Source organism: Panthera pardus, unplaced genomic scaffold, assembly GCF_024362965.1.
Source record: "Panthera pardus isolate Hobbes unplaced genomic scaffold, ASM2436296v1 HiC_scaffold_24, whole genome shotgun sequence".
Taxonomy (NCBI): domain Eukaryota; kingdom Metazoa; phylum Chordata; class Mammalia; order Carnivora; family Felidae; genus Panthera; species Panthera pardus.
Genome location: NW_026526810.1, coordinates 62,805,429 through 62,826,034, shown reverse-complemented (window position 1 = coordinate 62,826,034; position 20,606 = coordinate 62,805,429). Strand labels below are relative to the sequence as shown.

Here is a 20,606-nt window from a genome sequence, read left to right as displayed (position 1 = left end):
CTATTTTAAAATTTCTACTTTCTGAATATATTAATATTGTACATATTATATGCTGTCAATAGTAAATTATAACATACAGAAATCTATTTTCATGTTGGGGATGTTATGCTCAGAAAAGTCTAGAGATTATTCATCTGAAAAATTACCCAAAGATGTTAGGAGGGTAGGAGGATAGACTGGAGTAGTATGAGGGAAAGCAAGTGTCCACTAATTCAAAGATGTCTACAATTCCTATAGCACAGCTAATCAACCAATACTCTCATGTCCATTGTAATCAAGCCAAAGCTCAGAGAGAACGACAGCATGTGGCAGGGCTGGAAATTACGTGTAAACATCTCTCCTGGTCATGCTAGGGCAGCAGCCTCAGTATCCTAACAATTCCCACTTGAAATTTGGATTCCCAGAGCTCCAACAAATCTGCCTCCAAGGTGATTCACATTTTTATAAAAGAACCAGAAGATAGGATATACATTCATAATATGGAGCATCACAGAGCGTGAAAAGCAGATTTTTAATTTTGAATAACCCCTTGAACACATTTTTCTTCATATTGTGCCTTTAGAGCAGGTAAGTGGAAATGTCATAGAGAGCTAATTCAATAGAGGGTTAATATACTGAAGATGGTATTTTAATTTTGTGTTGGCTGGAAGGAAAAGGCTGTGGCTTTTGAGACATCAAATGCTCTCTCACTGAGAGATTGTATTACTACTTCACAACAACCTATGACCAAGAGTTTCCATACAAATGTATAAAATATATGCTCTCAAAATGATACTAAAGAGTAAAACCTGGCAGTAGGTGTTCAGTGATTACCAATTTTGAGTGAAATTAAGAAAGGTAAATTGTGAGCACCCAGATAACTCATACTATCTTTGAAAACAAGGCAATTGCTGGAAACTCAATTTTTTCATAGAAAAGGGGATATTTTTATTTTCATCATTTTAGGTACTGACAGACATGTAATAAGCACATTCTACTGAGAGCTGGAGAAGGAGCTGGCAAAGGAGAATTAATGACCAGAACAAATAGGTAGAAAATTTCTGAATAAAACTGACCATCAGTTTTATCTCATACAAATGAGATCTTAGGAAAAAGAAGTCCTTCTAAGATGTTCATACGCAAGCAAATGAAGGAAAATGTGAATAATTTAGGAAACTCATAGGAGTATTCTAAATAGTAGGAAAATATCAAGAAAACCACTTAACAAAAAGAGAATAGTGACTTTCCAAATATATAAGGCAGTCAAAAATATAAATTCAAATAGGGGACATTAAGAAATTTAAAAATTAAGGCATATCAGATCTGCAGTTATGTCATCGACTGCTCCATAGTGAACTATATTTGAATACAAGCAGCTGGATAGAACCAGAAAACTATTGAGAATTACTACTCTAATATAGTAAAGATACTTTTACTTAAGAATAAAAGCAAAAAATGTATAATAGTTTGAGTTTTATTGACCATAACTTATATAATATGATATTTACTTGTTTTAAATACACATTTCAACAATTATTGTTGTTTTCACATAGCTATGCAACCATCACCACAATCTTATTTTAGATCATTTCATCACCACAGAAAGAAAACTCATACCTGCTTACATGCACTCTCAGCTCAAGGTGACCACTTTGTAGTAATGTACTTTCTGTCTCTATAGATTTGTGTTTACCAAACATTTCATATAATAAAATCATACGTGTGGCCTTTTGTGTCTTGCTTCTTTTACTTAGCATGTTTTTGAGGTCCTTCAGTACTTTAGCATAAGTATACATAATTTTTGAAAACATACAATTAGTCAAGATTGAAAATTTTATTTTTTCTTAAAGTGCCCATAATGAAAGGAGAAGGAAATATTTACATAAATCAATTATTTTTATATTAAGTAATATGTATTGTATACACATGAGCAAGAGCAGAAATGCTCATATCCAAATACTTAATAAAACAAGTCTTGGGTTGCTTCTTTCCTTTTGTTTAAATTTGTTTATTTATTTTGAGAGAGAGTGAGTGGGGGAGGGACAGAGAGAGAGAGAGTCCCAAGCAGGCCCTGCACTGTCAGCACAGAGCCCAAACATGGGGCTCAAACCCACGAACCCTGAGATCATGACCTGAGCCTAAACTAAGAGTTGGATGCTTAACCAACTGAGCCACCCAGGAGCCTCTTGACTTGTTCCTTTCTTAATGGGTTTTTATATGGAAAATTCTCAGGATTGCAATCTTGGATTTACATGACTGATTCAGATTTAGCACACGCCATCTCTGTGCTCATTCTGTGCCTGGCCAGGAGCTTATATACACCATGTCACCCAATTCCACATCGCTTCAGGGTGGTCCTGAATCAAAGACTTGGGAAATTTACTTAATTATGTGGATCTAGATTTTTATTTACTAAATAAGGTGTAGGGAATAAGTGATTACAAAGTTCCCTCCCAGCTCTGATATATAATTATTCTACCATCAATTTCCTCAAAAGCACCTCATAAATTGAGGAAAAGTTAACTATAATAAAATGTACAATTGCTTATTGAAGAGGAAGAAAATTTTCTTCACTAATAGAATCTCTGTCTAAACTACATAATTTATTTCTTTTCATTTATGTTGCCTTTATACACTTTTTCTTTTTCTAGTCTTCAATTCTTAACTTTATTTAAGTAACTTTGCTTTTCAGGAAATTCTAAAATAAATTCTCTTGTAAAAATGGGATCCCTTGTTCAAAATACCTCTATCCTTTTCCCTTCAGTGGTTAAACCTACACAAAGCTATGAAACTGATGCCACAATTAAGAAGAAGAATTTCTGTTGGAAGATTGTAATTTCCCCTGGAGAGTCTCATTGGCTAGAAGTCTATACGAGTATCTGCAACAAAATGCAAAGTTCTGAACATAAGTGAAATGGGACTTGGCTCTTCATTTGACTTAAAAGGTAACTAGGCAAATAATACAGGGATACACAGGAAGACTATACTATAAATTGAAGAGAGATAGATGACAGAATATAATGGCCTCCTAGCAGCAGTCTGGGGTGATAACTGAAGAATGGTCAAGGAAAGGAATTCCAAGTCAAGTTCAGGAACTGGCTGAATGGAATCAGGGGAAGTGGACTATGTCAGATCTAAAGGCATAGGTTATGGAATCTTGCATTGGGCTCAGATTCTCTCCAGATAAGCTTTCTCTGAAATATAGAATATCAAACTTCAGTGAGACAGTGTTTACTAAGGTTTAGTGTAGGATGAAAAAGAAAGAGAAGAAAAACTACAAAATATAGGGAAGAGTAGTAATCTCAATATATGATTTAAGAAAGAACTCTTGTTCTCTCTTGAAGACAGACAGTCACACTGAGTCTAACAGTAAGATCATCTGCACAGTAAGAGTGCTGAATGGACAAGCTACCTGAAGAACTGAAAGATATTATGTGCTAAGGTATGAGGGTAGGGGGGGGGGGTTCCTTAGAGTGGTGAAGCTAGGATGAGAAAGACAGTCTCCTGCAGAACATAGAGAATAAGAATCAATGGACAAAAGGGGAGTAAACTCATGAAAAACATTTTTAAATGATCCTTAGGCAACATTCAGCTTTTCAGTTATAGAGCAAACCCACATTTTGAGGCTGCAATTACTTTTCTTGTCTTAGAACTTACATACTTCTTTATGTTAATAATTCATATTTTTATTATTATTATTACTGAGAATGAGATTAAATAGCCAATAAACACCATAACAAGTCAAGAGAGAAGTTGTGGAAGGAAGAAAAGGCCTTATAGTTTCACGACCTTAATGGCACTTCTTTCCGGCTTTTTGTTTTTTGTGGGTTTCTTGTTGTTGTTCTTTCAAGTTTTTATTTAAATGCTAATTAGTTAACATTTAGTGTAATATTGGTTTCAGTAGTAGAATTTAGTGATCACTTACATATAACACCCAGTGCTCATCACAACAAGTACCCTCTTTAATGCTCATCACCCATTTAGACCATCTCCACCCACCTCCCTCCATCAACCTTCAGTTTCTTCTCTATTGTTAAGAGTCTCTTATGGTTTGCCTCCTCTCTCTTTCTCCTTTTTCCTCTTTTCCATATGTTCATCTATTTTGTGTCTTAAATTCAACATAGGAGTGAAATCATATGGTATTTGTCATTCTCTGACTTACTTTGCTTAGCATAATACACTCTAGCTCCATAAGAAGAGGTATATTTATGTTAAGTACAGAACTAAAGAAATAGTTTTTAAAAACTTGCTTGGGAAAGGAAGAAGATGAATAAGAGAAACAAATGCTGGGAAAGCTAACAACATAAATGAATGCCAGCTTTCCCTCTCAAATAAAATAAAAGGGCAAAATAAAGCTGTAATTTAGGATTTATTTGTATTAATTGCATTACACTTAAGAGTATTAATTTCATATCCAAGTTTTTCTGTTGTCAGTGTATCGTGGGGCATGAAATTCCATGTGGCAAAGGTATTCATCCCCAATTGTAACTGGCATATTCATTTCATCTGATAATCATCAAAACCAGTCATTTCTCCAAAGTGCATATAACTATTAAAATTACTGTCATAAAGGTCTCCAAAGTAAAATTCCTGCTCACTCACCTGATAATCATGTAACACAGCCCTTCAAAGAGAGCATGGTGCATGGCTGTCCTCTGGGTGCCTGTCCAGACCCATCGTCATCGTTCAGCATCCACTCTGTGTCCTGGAGGTTGACCAACAAGAACATCATTTTCATCTTTATTTTCCCTAATTTGTATTCATTGTCCAGTTCTTAAAAATATATAAGGTAGGAAATAAATTTAGGGAATTAAGGTTGGATAATGGTGATAGGATATTTTGACAAGGGTCTGAGTAGAAAAGAAAACAAGGAGGACATTATAGGTCATTGGAGAAAAGAGAACAGACACTTCCTAAGCATCTTCATATCTGAATTCAGTCCCTTTTCTAAATGTACCACTCCTCCTACTCACTGTTCTTTATTCTCTTCTTCCTATAAATCCTCACATATTCTCTGAGCCTTGTTCTTCCCATGGGGATTATTTTTAATTTTTAAATGTTTTGAAGATAACAGCAACCAAACTTAAAGCTGTATCTAAAAGTGTCCTTGGGAATTGGTCTCCATTCATTTTTTTAAGTTTATTTATTTATTTTGAGAGAGAGAGGGAGAGAGAACATGTGGGGGAGGGGCAGAGAGAGAATAGGAATCCCAAGCAAGCTCCACACTGTCAGCATGCAGCCCCATGTGGGGCTCGAACTCAGAAACCCTTGAGATCATGACCTGAGTCGAAATCAAGAGTAGGATGCTTAACTGACTGAGCCACCCAGATGCCCCTGGTCTCCATTCTTTTAAAATTCTTACAATATGTTACATCACCATGTACCAAATTAAGTGTTTTTTTATTTGGTTTACTGCTATTTTTAGCTTCATTATTATGTATCTTTAGATTGTCTCTAGACATAGGGCATTCATTCATTCTATAAGAAAACACAGTGTAATTAGCTGTAACACAGAAGGATTCCAACATACCTGCCGAATCATACCTCCTAAGGAAACCACATGGAACATATGAATTCAATCAATACTTGACTAGACCATAAAAAATACATTCTTTTAACTTTGTAGGCAATATGTATATTGGTATGAGGGCAAATTCAGGCATCAGACTGACTGGGCTTGAATATCAGCTTTGACTTTGTTAGCTGAGTACCTGTAAGTCGTTACATATTTCTATGCCATAGTTTTCTTATATGCAAAATAAGAATAATCATAATATTCACCTCATGAGATTCTTTGAGCATTAAATGTGTTAATGTATGTGAAACACTTAGAACACAGGAATATTTAGCACATACTAATAGCTTAATAGTTATTATTTTTGATCACTCTAGATCCTATGAACAATGTCTAAAAGCTAAGTAAAGACAATTTAGTATGACATGGCACAACCAAAAACAAATCTGTATGTTAGAGTTGAATCACTTGACTAATTACCTCTTAACTACCAGTTACATACATTTACACAGAACATGTACACTTCTCACTATGAACAACAGTAATATGAGGAATTAGGAAAAGAAGTTCATAAAGATTTTCTTTCATGTATAAATTAGCCTCTAAGAGTGTGTGTGTGTGTGTGTGTGTGTGTGTGTGTGTGTACTTTCTTCACTTATTTCAGAAATAAAGAATAACCTTAAAAAATGACTTCAGTGATATAGGACAACACAATTTCCTCATCTCCTGAATTCTATATTCCTTATATATTGTTTTAACATAATCTCAAGAGGTGACAGAAAATTGTGATAATAAAAGGAAAAATAAATACTAATGTAACTACTTATCCAATTTTTGCAAGTGAGCAAATTAGTGAGTCAAGATCAACTGATAAGAGTATCATGTGATCAAATAAAACAATAGAAAATAAAACTTCCCTTCTTACAAATTCTTTTTAATTGCTGCATAACTATGAGAATATTATCTCAGAATGATATAACCCATAAAATAATTTCAAATTATAGATAGTGATGCCGATATATTTAAGATTATGTGTTCTCATAATATCAATTATTATCATCAATTAAAAATAGGAAAACATCAGTGCTAATGTGGCTTTTTTTTTTATTCTCTTTGTATAAAAGAACTTCTGGAGTCTTTCTGAATCAAGTAAATGGATCTTAAAAATGGATCTGTAGTGACTGAGTTTATCTTACTAGGATTTTCTGGACAATGGGAACTTCGGATTTTCTTCTTTGTAACATTCTCCTTAATCTACAGTGCTACTGTGTTGGGGAATGTTCTCATTATGGTCACAGTGACATTTAGTTCCACCCTTCATTCTCCCATGTACTTCCTCCTTGGAAACCTCTCTTTTTTGGACATGTGTCTCTCCACAGTCACCACACCCAAGATGATCACAGACTTACTCAGTGAACACAAGATCATCTCCATATGGGGCTGCATGACTCAGATGTTCTTTATGCACTTCTTTGGGGGTGCTGAGATGACTCTTTTGATAGCTATGGCTTTTGACAGATATGTAGCCATATGTAAACCCCTGCACTACAGGACAATCATGAGCCACAGGCTGTTGAGTGGGTTTATGATACTTTCATGGATAATTGGTTTTATACACACCATGAGCCAGATGGTATTAACAGTAAACTTGCCTTTCTGTGGCCCCAATGTCATAGACAATATATTTTGTGACCTTCCCCTTGTGATTAAGCTTGCTTGTATGGAAACATATACCCTGGAATTATTTGTCATTGCTGATAGTGGGCTGCTCTCATTCATCTGTTTCATCCTCCTTCTTGCCTCCTACATTGTCATCCTGATCACCGTGCAACAAAAATCATTGGGAGGTCTCTCCAAGGCACTGTCCACACTGTCTGCACACATGATTGTGGTCACTCTGTTCTTTGGACCTTGTATTTTTATCTATGCCTGGCCATTCAATAGCTTCTCAGGAAATAAAGTCCTTGCTGTATTTTACACTGTTTTCACACCCTTACTAAATCCTATTATTTATACCCTGAGAAATCAGAAAATGAAAGAGGCCATGAGAAAATTACAGTTCCAAAATGTTATCTCCACATAGAACTCTTATAGGACTCTTAGACTTGAGCACTTGAGCACTATATATATATATATATATATATATATATATATATATATATATATATATAAATTTTTTAATGTTTATTTCTGACAGAGAGAGAGAGACAGAGCATGAGTGGGAGAAGGGCAGAGAGAGAGGGATACATAAAATCTGAAGCAGGCTCTAAGCTCTGAGCTGTCAGGACAGAGCCTGATGTGGGGCTCGAAACCACAAACTGTGAAATCATGACTTGGGCTGAAGTCAGACACTCAACCAACTGAGCCACCCAGGCACCCCAGTTGAACACTATATAATTAACACAACTTCCAAATATTATGCTAACATAATTTTCATAGATTCTATACAATACATGAAGTTCACTCTTATCTTAGGCCAGTGCAGAACCACAATCAGTGCAGAAAATAATAAAATATCTTAATTCACATTTACTGCTGTTAAAACACATAATGATAATGAATGTCCTACAGCAAAATAAACATTTTAAATCATCAAGCACTTTTCCATAGATATTCAATATCTATTTATTAGTGGAGATGTAAATATGAAAATATATATATGGTAAATACTAATAGAGATGATTTTAATAGATATGGATTGTTAATGACATTCATAAAGTTATACTACCTTTAAATGACGGACCAGTACAAATCATGATTGAGATAATGTAAACAACGAGAAAAAATATGAATCTAATCTCTTGATGCAATGAGACAAAAAAAAAGAATAAATAATTAAATCTGACAGCATAATGAATATAAAATGCAAGAGAGAATGTGAGATACCAGAGGGAAGAAACCAATGTAAGGACAATTTCAGTAGAACTACATAAAGCATCCTTGAAACCAAATGCTCCAAGAAATATCGTAAGTATGTATGCACAGTTGACTTTCAAACTTCAATAAATAAAAATAGGAGCATATTTCTTGATTTTATGCAATATATCAACGTAACTTTTTCTTTCCAAGTGCTTTACATAAAACTTCAGTTAAATTTGCCTCTGATAAGCTTATAATCCTTGTTGCAATTATCAGCTAAATCTGATTTGGTTGTGAGTGTTGAGGAGGGGGCAGTGCATGCTAAATTGAAAATATCATATTCATTGATAGTAATCTTAAGTATTCTCTCCCAATTCAAGACACCAACATTTCTTGCTTCCTCTAGGCAACAGCTTTCTATTGATCCTAAACTACTGCATAAGTTCTTTCCTCTATTGAATGCACTCTCTACAACTATCCAGAGTGATGTGATTAAAATGCAGGTCCCAATGTTTCCTCTCTGGCTAAAATTATTTTGTGGCATTAAGACATAGGTTCACATCCTTAACTGACCTTTAAAACCCAGCCTGTCTCTGGAAATTTGCTCTAATCTACCTCTTTTCATAATGTTATATTAACACTGACTTTCTTTCAAACTTTCCAAGTTATCAGGCATCTTAATTTAGGACTATTTCCAGGCTGTTTCCTTCATCTACAATGACCTTCCATCACTTCTATACCCAGCTAACTTCTTCCTAGAGTACAGAACCTGGACACAATATTACATTTTAGAATACTTCTCCTATATGTTCTTGGCCAGTTTATATTTCTTTATTTCACTCATTTATAGCATGCTGCGATTTCCATCCTTTGCACAAATTATAGCAATAATGAATTGTATACTTATAGGTTAATGTTAGTTCTATCTTAAGGCACTAGACTCTACATAACTCCAGTATCTAGTATGTATATTGGCTCATGGAAGTTCATATGTACCTACTGAATGAATAAAGAAATGATGAAATAACTATATTCTAGCAGTTATTTGACTTACACTTAAGGAATAAATGCACTTCAGGGCACCTGGGTGGCTAGGTAGGTTGAGCATCCAACTTCAGCTCAGGTCATGATCTCACAGTTCGTGAGTTCAAGCCCTGGGTTGGGCTCTGTGCTGACAGTTCGGGGCCTGGAGCCTGCTTCCAATTCTGTGTCTCCCTCTCTGTCTACTCCTCCCTTGCTCACACGCTGCCTCTCTCGAAAATAAATAAGGATTAAAAAAAATTTTTTTAAAGGAATACATGCACTTCTGTGAGATATTATCTGTTAAAAACTTAGAGTATATAAGGGCATATATTGCTCATATATTTTAGTAATTGAATTACAGGTGAGAGCCTTGTAATTAAAGAAAATGAACATGGAATACATGAAGAATTTCAGGCAAATGGAAGAGAATAAATAAAGCAAGTTTAGAATATTTGCTATAAAAATTACATTCAATTCTATTTCTACACAGTAAACCTAAAATCTCAGTCTTACATTATAGCACACCCTATATTAGACAAATCATAGCCATTTATAAAGTAAAACATACATCCACTGGTGGATGGGAGTATACTCCAACTGATTAAACATTACATGAGATTTTTGTGACTGTAGTAAAGCACACTCAAAATCCAAAAACCCTCTGGTTAAAAAATATCTAAGATTGCTAGAATCATCTAAAATAACCATTAAAATCAATTTTAAAAGGTTTTAAAAGAAAGTAAACAAATCACATCTGAGTCCCAATATGAAACTGAGGTCCATTCCAGGAGGGTAAACCAGCACTGAAACATTGCTCATCTACTGAGAACATCTACTGAATACTGTTACCTAGAGAAGCTACAAATTTGAGAGAGTACTATAGATTGGGCTTTGGTCCTGAACAGGGATGGAAACTGACTGGAGGTAATGCTGAGTGCTCAGGTTCTAAAAAAATAAAATAAAATAAAAGAGATTATTAGAAGAAAACCTGCCTACTGGAAGCCGACAGCAATAAAAAAAAATGTCACCCAAACTTGAATCTGGATGTAGTGACAATAATGTGCCGTTCACAGAAGCTGGGTTTGCTATCACAGTCTTTGTATGTTCCCATACATCAAAGTTACAGTTTTATTTTAACTCACTACTTAAGAATGTAGGCTCAGGCATTTGCAAAGGTAAACACAAATATTCACTGAAAAGCAAAATGCTCCTTGAAAATAGTCTACACTAAACTACCAAAGAAAGGTTTTACAAATAAAAATTCACAATCAAAAATCACAAAACAAAGAAACAAAAACATCCCAGCAAACATGACAGTCAGGAGAAAGTGAAAAACAATCATGAAATGGGAGAAAAAAATATTTAGAAATCATGGATCTGATAAAGAACATGGGTCCAGAATACATAAAGAACTCTTACAATTCTTGAATTGAAAGACAAATAACTCAGTTAAAAATGGGCAAAAGATCTAAGGAAAAAGGTCCCCAAAGAAGATATATGAATGGGCAATAAGCACATGAAAAGATGCTCAACATCATTTGTCATTAGAGCTATACAAATGAAAATCACAGTAAGAAACCATTTCATACCAAGATGGCTATAATCAAAAAGACAGTTGAGAACATAGAGCAGTTGGAACCTTCATACATTGCTGATGGAATGTAAAATGGTGCAACCATTTTGGAAAGAATTTTAGCAATTCCTCAGAATGTTTAACATAGAGCTACCATGTGATCTAGCAATTTCACTCTGAATATGTAAAAGCAAAATAAATGAAAACACACACCCACACAAAAGATTGAATATTGGGGCGCCTGGGCAGCTCAGTCAGTTAAGCGCCTGACTTTTGGTTTTGGCTCAGGTCATGCTTAGTGAGTTCAAGCTCTGTGTTGGGCTCTGCACTGCTGGTGAGGAGCCTGCTTGGGCATCTCTCTCTCCTCCTCTCTCTGATCCTCCCTGGCTCGAGTGCTGTGTTTTTCTCTCTCTCAAAATAAATAAACTTTAAAAAACAAAACACTGAACATGAATGGTTACAGAAGCTTTATTCATAATAGTAATAGTAACAAAATTTTAAGAACCTAAATGTTCATTAACTGATAGATAAACCAAAGGTGGTATTGTTATGGAACCAGGCTGGAACGCTGGTGGAAAAACCAAGCAGCACTCAGAGATCTTGGTGGATTGGAGATTTATTTAACACTGGCAGACTCAGAGGAGACCATTTCTCCAAAGATCTGAGCCGTGAGCACAAGCATGGGAGGCAATTTATAGTCTGTTACTTCTGCATTCCACATTAGTAGTAATTTGGCATACACGGCAACAGGGCAGGAAGAAGAACCCGGAAGAGGGTTCTCTAAGCTAGAAACTAGAGCTTGTTTTAGTCCCGTTGGCCATCTTATGGTGCAGAACTTTACTTATTTTCCCAACAGTACACCTACACAATGGAATATTATCTGACAATAAAAAGGAATCAAGTACTGATACATGGTATAACATGCATGAATCTTGAAAAATTTGACAATACATAAGAAGAGACACAGAAAACCACATATTGCATGAATCCATTTGTATAAAGTGTTCACAACAAGTAAATCTTTAGAGGCACAAAGTAGATTGATGGTTACCTAGGTGTGGGGACAGGGGAGCAAGGATGTGGTCTTCTGCAACTAGTTTCTCTCCTTTAGCCTAATGTTTTTAAGATTAAACCAGATGGCAGCATGAATTAATACTTGAATGCTAAGAGCCATATCAGCAACATGGCAGAGTAGCAAATGCCTCCATACACCCACAAACACAACAGTTCATCAATTTATGGAAAAATTCCTTTTGAGAAAAATCTAAAACTAATTGAAAGTCTCCTGCACCCCCCAGGAGAATGCAAAACTTGGCTCACTGAAGCAATTAAGGAGTTTCAGGACACCCTCTCACCAGAGTCCCTCCCTGTCACAGTATCATATGATCAAGAGAAGATACACTAGCTCCAAGCTTCACCAAGGGGAGGGAAGGAGTTGATTCACACGTTCAGTGCCCCAGCTTTTCAGAGAGGTCTCCCTGAGGACTAGATTCTGTTTTGCCAGTCTTGGAGCTCTGACAGGTCTGGCAGAGTCTAGCTGCCTGTGGGAGAACAGAGGCAGTAGCTCAGGCTAGTAGATGCCATTGATTTTCCTTCCCATTCAACACAAAGTGAGTACATTAAAAAATCCCAGCTCTCAGCTTCTCCCAGGAGAGTACAGAAGTTGATCCATGCATCCAGCACCCTAACTTCTATGGGGCTTCACAACTAGCATCTCTCTCACCAATCCTGAAGCTCTGATGGTTCTAGCATAGTCTAACCAGCTGGGGGAGAATAGAGATGCAGCTTGGGCTGATAGATGCCAGAGCTTCCCCTACATGCTCCCTTAAGCTCTGCACAGAGTGAGAAAACAAAAATCACTGCCAAGAAGCAGGCTGCTTCTTCCTGGGGAGAGAAAACATTGGAGAGCCCCCCAGAATCTCTGGCCAGGCTTATTGGTGGGGATCTCTTCCTGCATAAAACCGATCTGTGAAGACTGAGAGAAGTGCCTACGTTGTCCAGTGTGCAGACACCAACACAGAGAATTGAGGAAAGTGGAGAACCAGACACAATGTTCCAAAAAAAAGGAACAAGATAAATCCTCAGGAATTGACCTTAATAAAATGGAGGTATATGAGTTACCTGACAGAGAATTAAAACAACTCCCATAATGATGCTCACCAAGGTCAAGAGAACAGTGTGTAACTTCAATACTCCCATTTAAAAGTCACATAGCTCTTGCTTATACATGAAAGCTCATTCTTGAACTTGCTTTTGTGTAGGTTTCTTTCCCCTCTTATCAGGCCCAATGTATCCCGAGTCAGGCTGGAACTGTAGTTATCTCCCTGGAGAGGAACTTAGGCCAGGCCTACAGGGTCACCTGCTGCCTTACAGGAGAAAAGGCTCTGGAACTTCCTTGAGCAGGAGGAAGTTCTTGCTATTACAAAAATGAAGGAGACTGCAGAGCCAAAGTCTTCAGGGGCATTTATCCAGAGGTATTCATGCCAGATTTCAGGGTCCTAGATTTTCCCTTCTAGTGCCTTGACCTTACCGTAACACACATGCCTTGCTTGAGTGTTTATATTTTGTTGGAACTGTGTAAGTCTGTTAGATCTTCAGACTACTCCTTGTCTAAGATATTCCCACTACAGGAGATAAGGACTTCTTTGTCAACTACAAGAGAGTTATTTAGATCCCTACACTTAACCTATAACTGCTTGTTCTGGTCTTCAGTATATTATTCCAAGGCATCAACACAACTTAAAATAAGCAAACAACTCCTCTATTTGTGGGAATTTTTCTCCCCTTATTTTACAAATGACTAAATGCCTGAATCATTCACCTATAATAGCATTCATTTTCCACAAGATGTTTCCCCAGGTCACCACCACTGAAATCTTTAGGTGTTCGTTTGTTTGTTTTGTTGTGGTTGTTGTTTTTTTAAGTAGGCTCCAAGTTCAATGTGGGGCTTGAACTCATAACCCTGAGATCAAGAGTCATTTGCTCCATTGACAAGCCAGCCAGACACCCCACCACCACTGAAGTCTTGAGCAATCGGACATTTATATAATGCCAGTACTTGTCTAGTCCCAAACACCAATTGTAATGGAGTCCTATTTGCACATCAGGCAGTGAGTGAACCAACCACAATACCCATATATCACCTGTGCTCTCAGACCACTCCCAATACTAATTATGTTAGTTTAAGTCATCTAAGAAGTAGATACCAGATGGGATTAAGGTGCATTCATGGTGGAATACTAGTCAGTAATAAATTTTAAAACATTTTTTAAGCTACTACATGCAACAACATAGATATATCTCTAAAACATTATGTTAGTCAGAAGACACTCAAAACAAAAGAGTACATATTGTAAGATTTTATTTAAGTGAAACTTAAAAATAGATAAAAATGATATTTAGTGTCAGAAATGAGAAGTCCTTAGCTCTAACAGTGAATATTTACTACAAAGGGGCCCAAGGGAAATTTTTGTGTGATAAATGTTTTCTAATTTGATAAGTTAAATAGCTTCATAGATGCACACACAGGAAAAAAATTCAATCTATAATTTAAGATCATTTCATCTTAACACCTGCAAGATATTTCTCATACATAAAGGGAATTAAAAACAGGAACTGGTTACTAAAAAAATAAATAACAAAAACAAATAAAGTGGTTTAAAGTAGGATTTCGGATGGTGCCCTATTGATGTGGGAAACAAAGGCAGAAGGAAATGGCAGGTAAAACTAAATTTCCTTATAACCTGCAGCCCATTGACAAATACTTGAGGCTCCGGCCAGTCTTTTTTTTTTTTTTTTTTTAACGTTTATTTATTTTTGAGACAGAGAAAGACAGAGCATGAACAGGGAAGGGGTGGGGGGTCAGAAAGAGAGGGAGGGAGACACAGATTCTGAAACAAGCTCCAGGCTCTGAGCTGTCAGCACAGAGCTGGACAAGGAGCTTGAACTCACAGACCAGGAGATCATGACCTGAGCACCTGCCCCAAGGCTCCCACCAGTCTCAATGCTAATGCTTTGCTAGAAGGAAAACAACTTTAACTTGACAATAGTGAGGCCTCCAGTATCCTGTGAGTCTTCTTTAGCATATGAAAATCCCTTTGGAAACTTCCCCTGTACTTTACCTCCCCCAACTCTATAGTATATAACCAGTCTCTCCTCATGGCCCCAAGGCATCTCTTCCTGCCCAAGGGTCCTGTTCCCATGCTTTAATAAAATCACCTTCTTGCACCAACAATGTCTTCAAGAATTCTTTCTTGGCCATTGGCTCTGGACCCCGTAAGCTCCACCATAACCCCAAAAAACCTCATCACTATCACCAGTACTGGTAATAAAAGAAAATGCTTTGGCAAACTGTGGAAATAATATTAATTATCATAGAGCAGTATCTTGCTTTTTTTCTTACCAGAAACCTTTTCTTTTTCCTCCCTTGTGGAGTCTCCAGCCAGTTGTAAGTTCTTACAACCAATGTCTAATTATATTCTCCAAGGTAAAAGGTCACCTGGGGGAAGGAGTTCTAGGTTGGCTGGGCTTAACAGATATCTTGCTATTTGATTGTTTTTAAATTTTAAATTTGTTTGTCTTCTGAATTTCGTGGACTTCTTTTTTCCTAATTTTACCTCATGTGTAAAAGTAAACTAGCAGTGCACTATAATTAATAGTGTCTTCCAATTTATATGTCCCTTTCAGCAAAATAATCTGATTTATAGTGAAGTATTTAACACCTAATCTCTTTTTCCCTGGCACTAACACCTGAATGGATGACCATGTTTTACAAATTAAAATGTAGTTTAGAACATTTGACATTTAGTCTACACGTTTCTGTAAGCATACACATCATCTTCTCAGTTCAAACAGAGGAACACAGTCATCAAAGTCATAGGTCATTTCATACAACTCAACCGAGCTTTAGTCTTCTTATTTTAAAAAGTAATGTGTCAAGCCGTTCAGGGAAATAAATTTGTCACAATTTCATTATAAATAAAAATGAATGACTAACAAGAAGAATTCTAGAGGTTCTATTCATCTAAAAGTATTCTAATTTTTAATTGAGAATTTAGCCTGTCAAAGTGCAATGTGGAAGGCAAAGGGTTCTTTCCTTTACACTGAATCATCTACTATTATGACCTATTTCTTTCCTCAATAGTAATACAGCTTTTGTTTTAAGAATTTGGAAGGCTGATTTTGAGTTATAATTTCTGAATTTTGAATTGACTCTTCTTTGCCTAGAAATGATAAAACAACTGACTTCTCCATAAGATCAAACACCCATCTAATAAGAAAAGAAAAAGAAAAGAGAGAGAGAAAGAAGAAAAAAACATATACACATAAATAATAAAATGATGGTATCTATTTTTGTCCTGTTACCTTAACATCAAATCTCCAGATCTAAGCAAGCTCAACTTCAACTTATTTTGTCACCCTATATTTCATATGACGAGAGTTATCAGAAAGAGACCACTGCCTGATACAATCTTCAAAACCAGTACACTGCTATTACAGAGGGATACTTTCTTAAAATTTTTCAACTGGATTAAACAAGAACAAACATAACTGTAGGATGATGAAGTATCACTACCTTCAAAATAACATATGGATTCAGGAACTAAAATAGACAAAACAGAAGAAAACTTTTGAATGCTAGAAAGCAGTGAGCAAGCCTGAATCATGGAGGACATGGGCTTAGTAGAAGCTCTGTTAAGGCAGCATAGCCTAGGGGAAATAGGTATCAGAGAACAACCTCACAGCCATTCCTGGGATTTCCTCTGTTGCCTCCACCTCTGCCACAAAACCTGCCAGTGAAACACCAAACTTACCAACCAACTCACCTGTCTCCTTTGTTGTCACCTTTTTAAATCTTTTTTGATTTCCTCTCTTCCTCTAGCCGTCTCTCTTTTTTCCTAGTACTGATGTCTCCTGATTTCAATATCAGCAATTTATAATTAAATTTTAAAAAGTTTAAGCCATACTGTGTTACACTATCAAGAACTCTATGGGGCGCTTGGGTGGCTTAGTCTGTTGAGAGTCTGATTCAGTTTTGGCTCAGATCATGATCCCGGGGTCATGAGATCAAGCTTAAGATTCTCTCTTTCTCCCTCTGCCTCTCTTTACTGTTCATGCTCTCTCTCAATGGAAAAAAAAAGAAGAGGAAAAGAAATCAAAAGAGCTCTATGATTTATCTAAAATGTTAAAAACTTTATTGTTACCTAGTCATTCCTTCTTTGCTAACCTGAATATAAAAGATAGACTGTTTGCTATTATATCTTGTAAAAATAGAAAGTTTATTTTTCTAAATCAAGATGCACTGTCTTCAGAATAAAAATGGAAAATGTACAAATTTCCTTAAAGATACAGCTCAAGAGTATTCTAGGCAGAATATTAACAGAACCAGATGATTATTTTGAACTGTGTGGGATAAAGTACAGGAATACAGAGAGACCCTAAGAAGATATACTTAGGATCAGTTTTCAAAATATTTTAGACGAAATGTAGACAACCCATGACAGTCTCTCCAAATAGCAGAAACAAACAAATAAAAACTTCATGTAAGAAAAAGCTTCAGAATAAAGAATAAATCAATGATGAGGCTCCAAGCCCCTTTGTTAAGTCTTCAGAAACACTAGACACAGTGCCTAGTAGAATCATGGCTGGAAAATAAGATCAAGAATCCTACGGGTTTTGTCCACATTAGCCAAGTACACTTAAAGTAGACAAATATGTCTCAGACAGAATTATGGATGTGGCTTTTGAAGCATGAAGTATACACACAAAAAATTTTTAGAGAATTATTCTGGCAACACAATAGCTAAATTGGACTAAAAAGGACAGAGTGGAAAATACAGAGTCTTGGCAAAAGGCTTGAAAGAACAATACACAGAAAATGATATCCAAATAGCAAAAATTTGAAAAGTTGCTCACTACCATTCCTCAACAGGATGTGTAAATCAAAACTACAATGAGATGCCACTACACACTAACTTGAATGAACTGCTAAATTTAGACTAAAAATACAAATTCTTGTGAAGATACAAAACAATTGTTTCTCTCCTATATTGACAGCAGGGGTGTAAAATGTCATAGCCACTATGGAAAAGCAGGGACATTTCTCACGCATGAAAAATATCCTGACCCTATGTTTCAGCAACCCAACTCGTAAGTGTGTGCACAAGAGAAATGAAAGCAAATGTCCATGGAAAGATTTAATACAAGAATGCTCTGGTTGCCTTTATTTATGTTTCCCTCTAAATTCAAGCAAAAAGCCTCTTCACTTGCTATATATTTAGAAAGTGGAATATTTATCAGTAAGAAACATTGATCTTGGGGCGCCTGGGTGGCTCAGTCGGTTAAGCATCCGACTTCGGCTCAGGTCATGATCTCACAGTTCGTGAGTTCCAGCCCTGCGTCGTGCTCTGTGCTGACAGCTCAGAGCCTGAAGCCTGCTTCACATTCTGGGTCTCCCTCTCTCTCTGCCCCTTCTCTGCTCATGCTGTGTCTCTCTCTGTCTCAAAAATAAATAAACATTTAAAAAAAAAAACAAAACATGGATCTATATCAAAAAATATATAAATTTAAAATGCCAGACACAAAACAATACATATTCTGTGGTCCCATTTATATTATTTTCAAAAAAATACAAAACTAACCCATGTTGATAAATTTAAGAATAGTGGTTATTTCCAGGGATGTAATTGGCCAGAAAGAATTTCAAGGGAACTTTCTGATATGTTGGAAATACTCCATATTTTGTTCTTTGTCATGGTCAGAAGGTATATACATGCTCAAAAATTCCCCTAGCTGTATACTGAAGATTTGCTCATTTTATTGTACATAACTTACAACTCAGTAAACTTCAGAAAACAATAACAAGTACATGCATTCACACACTAATATTGACCCTCTACTTATATTTCTGAGGACTTGTCTTTCATGCATTCAAAAAGTGACACATTTAGGTTTAATTATTGCAGAACACATTGGGATAGCCCAAAAAAATGTAAATAGCTTATATTTTCCCCATTAGGAGAAAAAACAAACTAAATAATAAGCAGCCATATAAAGAGTTAGGAAATACTTTAAGCATTACATGAAAATTTTCCCAATAGAACCTGTAAGGGAAAAATAAAGTACAAGATATTGTGTGATATATTTCAAATATATGTTTAAAAGAGGGGGAAATGTACATATAATATTATTTACACAGTAACAATTTTGAAAATTTACACAAGAAATTGATTGTTTCCTTTCTGGTAGGATGAGTATGGATGACAGACTGCAATGGGAAGATTTCTCACCTAACTTATCATTTTTTACCTTAAAAAGTGTAACTACGCATACATATTTCCTGTTTTTCCTATTACAAACTCATCTTGTCTGAGTCATTTCCAAGTTTTTAAATTGCAATGCCATTATTCATAGTTAATCCCTCCAAATTCTTGAGTTATCCTGATTCCTCTTTTCAGACATCATGTCTATCACCAAGTCCAAATGACTGTACCATAAAAATACATGTTGAGTTCTCTTTATTCTTTCTGCTACCCACTTCCTTCCTCCATTCTCCAGCAGGCTAAGTCCCCAAATTCTCCTGTGCATAGTACGGCAAAATCTTCAAACTGTTCTTGCTTTTACACTTGCCTCCTTCAAATCCCTCTTCCCCACAGTGGCCAGAGTGGCCTTCAGATTACAAAAGCCCTACTGTAATTGTGAGTACACAGGTAGAAGAATGACTACATGCCGTATCCTGTGTAACTGCTGCCTACCTCTCTGACATGGCCTCATACTTTTCCTCCATCTGCCCATGACTTAATCACCACGTGGGTTCTTCTCTGTTCCTCCATGCACCAGCTCTTTCACCTCCATGGTCTTTGTTCTTGCTCTTCCCATTGCCTGTTCTGCCCTCTCTCAGACCTCCCATAGCTAGATTTATCTAGTTATTCAGCTTAAATGTCACCCCCTCAAAAAGGGCTTTTCTAATACCCAACCTAAAAGAACACCCTACTTGTCCCCATTTGTTCTCCAACATATCACTCTGCTATATTCTTCATTTTTGACAGTTTTAAACCTATCCTCTTTGCTCTGTGACTGGCTCCCTCCACTGGAATATAAACTCCCTGAGAGCAAGGACTTCATGTAGCATAACTAGTGCTGAATTGCTGACCCATCCATACACTAAGCCTTCCAAATGATAGATACTTACAACATTTTGTAAAAGAAAGAAATTCCTTCCCACGGTTTCTGATTGGGAAATATCTGAGGAATCTGCAACAGTTTCCCAAAGAAACAACCATCGTGGGTGGAGCCAGGACTACAATCTTGTCCTCTGAATTCCAGTCTCATATTTTCATCACTACTGGATGCCTTGTGTAGTAAACTAGTTCAGGTCATCCTAAGATACACCTCTTAAAACACACATGGACACAGACAAACACACACACAGACACATACACAGACATACACACACACATACATCTTTCTTTTCTTTTTTTTAACGTTTATTTATTTTTGAGACAGAGAGAGACAGAGCATGAATGGGGGAGGGTCAGAGAAAGAGGGAGACACAGAATCCGAAACAGGCTCCAGGATCTGAGCGGTCAGCACAGAGCCCAACACGGGGCTCGAACTCACGGACTGCAAGATCATGACCTAAGCCGAAGTCAGACGCTT

The 20,606-nt window shown here is 36.4% G+C and overlaps 1 protein-coding gene across 1 annotated transcript; it reads left to right on the top strand.

Annotated features, from left to right (window-relative positions):
- Positions 1-6,644: 6,644 nt before the first annotated feature.
- On the top strand, positions 6,645-7,577 carry LOC109255615 (olfactory receptor 4L1-like). The gene has a single exon (XM_019430446.2). It carries the CDS (start codon positions 6,648-6,650, stop codon positions 7,575-7,577), a length of 930 nt encoding a protein of 309 aa, XP_019285991.1. The 5' UTR covers positions 6,645-6,647.
- The last annotated feature ends 13,029 nt before the right edge of the window (positions 7,578-20,606 follow it).

Bases quoted from the DNA above. Each gene is read 5' to 3' on its own strand.
- LOC109255615 (XM_019430446.2), top strand. From the start codon at position 6,648: ATGGATCTTAAAAATGGATCTGTAGTGACTGAGTTTATCTTACTAGGA.